The sequence below is a fragment of the Chrysochloris asiatica genome, unplaced genomic scaffold (assembly GCF_000296735.1).
Source record: "Chrysochloris asiatica unplaced genomic scaffold, ChrAsi1.0 scaffold00264, whole genome shotgun sequence".
NCBI classification, from domain to species: Eukaryota; Metazoa; Chordata; class Mammalia; order Afrosoricida; family Chrysochloridae; genus Chrysochloris; species Chrysochloris asiatica.
This window is the reverse complement of record NW_006408782.1, coordinates 1,513,862-1,515,974: the sequence shown is the minus strand read 5'-3', so window position 1 is coordinate 1,515,974 and position 2,113 is coordinate 1,513,862. Positions and strand designations below refer to the sequence as shown.

The window sequence follows — 2,113 nt, the reverse complement described above, 5'->3', positions numbered from 1 at the left end:
AATCCTCTTCACTTTCAGCAAGCAAGGTTGTATCATCTGCATATCGCAGGTTGTTAATGAGTCTTCCTCCAATCCTGATGCCACGTTTTTCTTCATATAAACTAGCTTCTCAGATTATTTGCTCAGCATAAAGGTTGAATAAGTATGGTGAAAGAATACAACCCTGTCACACACCTTTTTAAATTTCAAACCATTCAGTGTACTCATGTTTAAAAGGTTAGCATTTGTTTATTTCCCTTATACCACAAAAATGATACAGAGATAAGTACTTTGTTGCCATCATTATGTTAATTTCAATTATGTCTTACACTTAGATTTCCATAATACTGTCACTTATATTCAACAAAAGTAATGGTCTTTATTATTGATTTATTTTATTTCCTATGGTTACTTAGACTTGTGAAAACATAGCTGAATTTTTAATATCATCATAGAATATATATTTTTATCATTTTGTGTAAGATCATTATACTAAGCACTGAATAAATATTTGTTATATTAAATTATGCTAACATTGTCCCTAGGTGACAATTAAATAGAGGACCTTCAATATAATAAGACAGCACAAATGAAAGTGGATAAATGCAAAAGCCTCCAGTTCCCTCAGGAGCAACATTAAAACTAAACTCTATAACAATACTTCCTGACTTTGTTATAACAGCTTTTCAAAGTGTTTTCAAGCAACGTAACTCATTCTGTCACAACTGAGTCATAAAAAAGATGCTCGTATTTACAGAGCGGGAGTCATTCCCTCTACACTGAGAAGTATTTTTAAAGAGTCAACTGGTCTTGGTGGAAATGCAGATATATGAGATCAAAAAATGAAAAATGACTTCAGGGTTATGATTCTTTCTGACTAGAACGAAATGGAAAGTTGGGAGAAAATGAGGCTAGAAGAAAACAATAAATCAATATGCCCAATACTAGCTTGTATTTCTGATGTTAATATTTCATTTATTCTAATTTTGCCAGATTACATATTGTCTGATGTTTTATGAGATTTCCTTGGCCACACAAATATGAAAAATTGACTATAATAAACCTTTTCCTATTTCAAATATGTTAATGTTACTTACTCTTTGAAAAAAAATGTATTAATGTTATTTACTCTCCAAAAGAAAACCGCAAGTTCATTCTCATTTGCGGTTTAGGCGATTCAATTTTTTAAAAGTTGGATTCATTTGTACTAAATAGGAGGTTAAAGGCATTAACCAAAACACAGTGTGAAAATAAGAATAACAATTCTTGCTCTTTACAATCTAGAGTGGAAGTGGTCTTCAATAAACAAGTGTTTATGAGCAAAAGCAATATGCCACTAGCCATACACTGAAGGTTCAGTGGGTGAGACCCAGGCGTCAGGCTTTGGTGGCAAAATTTTCACGTATGCACCTGTCCTAAAGCAAAATGTCCTGGCTACAAATCCTCTTGACATACCTTTTTTGTGGAACTGATAATCGTACTAAGCACAGAGACTAATTTTACAATCTCCTTGTTGTCAGAAACATTCTTATAATAGTTCTTGGTTTGTACTGGAATAGGTAAATTTACAGAGGCCATCTCAAAGATATCTAAAAGAAAAGAAGAAAAGGAAACATTTACATGAAAACGTAGGCATCATGCTTTTAAAATATGAAGTAATTTCTTCTGGAGTGGAAAAGTAAGGCCCTGTGAACATCTTCACCTTCTAAAAACAATGGGACCAGTAGAAAATATCATTAAAATCAACTCTTAAGAACTCAGAAATGCTTGCAACAACCCAAGGGGTGTTTATTTAAGAAAATCTGCTCAATTACAATTATATCGCAGGGTTTGGGTATTTTAATTTGCTCCCTCTCCAGCCCTAGGGTAGCTATGAACATCAGCAGCCTTGGACCCATGTTTACTGTGAAAACTAAAGAAAGTACAGACTGGGTTTGGAGTTCCTCAAAACAATCCTTCCCATAGAACTGGATGAACTTCCCATAAAACTGGATAAACTGCCTGGAAGCTCACTGGGAAAGTCCCATTCTTTTCTTTTCTTTTCTTTTCTTTTCTTTTCTTTTCTTTTCTTTTCTTTTCTTTTCTTTTCTTTTCTTTTCTTTTCTTTTCTTTTCTCTTCTCTTCTTTTCTTTTC

General features: G+C 33.2%; 1 protein-coding gene across 1 annotated transcript in view; it reads right to left on the bottom strand.

The window, feature by feature from the left end:
• DNAH5 (dynein, axonemal, heavy chain 5) overlaps window positions 1-2,113 on the bottom strand; it is a 408,072-nt gene that overhangs the window by 302,247 nt on the left and 103,712 nt on the right. The window contains exon 22 of the mRNA XM_006874155.1: window positions 1,435-1,568. Within this exon, the coding sequence (XP_006874217.1) occupies window positions 1,435-1,568 (134 nt within the window). The remainder of the gene's footprint in view (window positions 1-1,434; window positions 1,569-2,113) is intronic.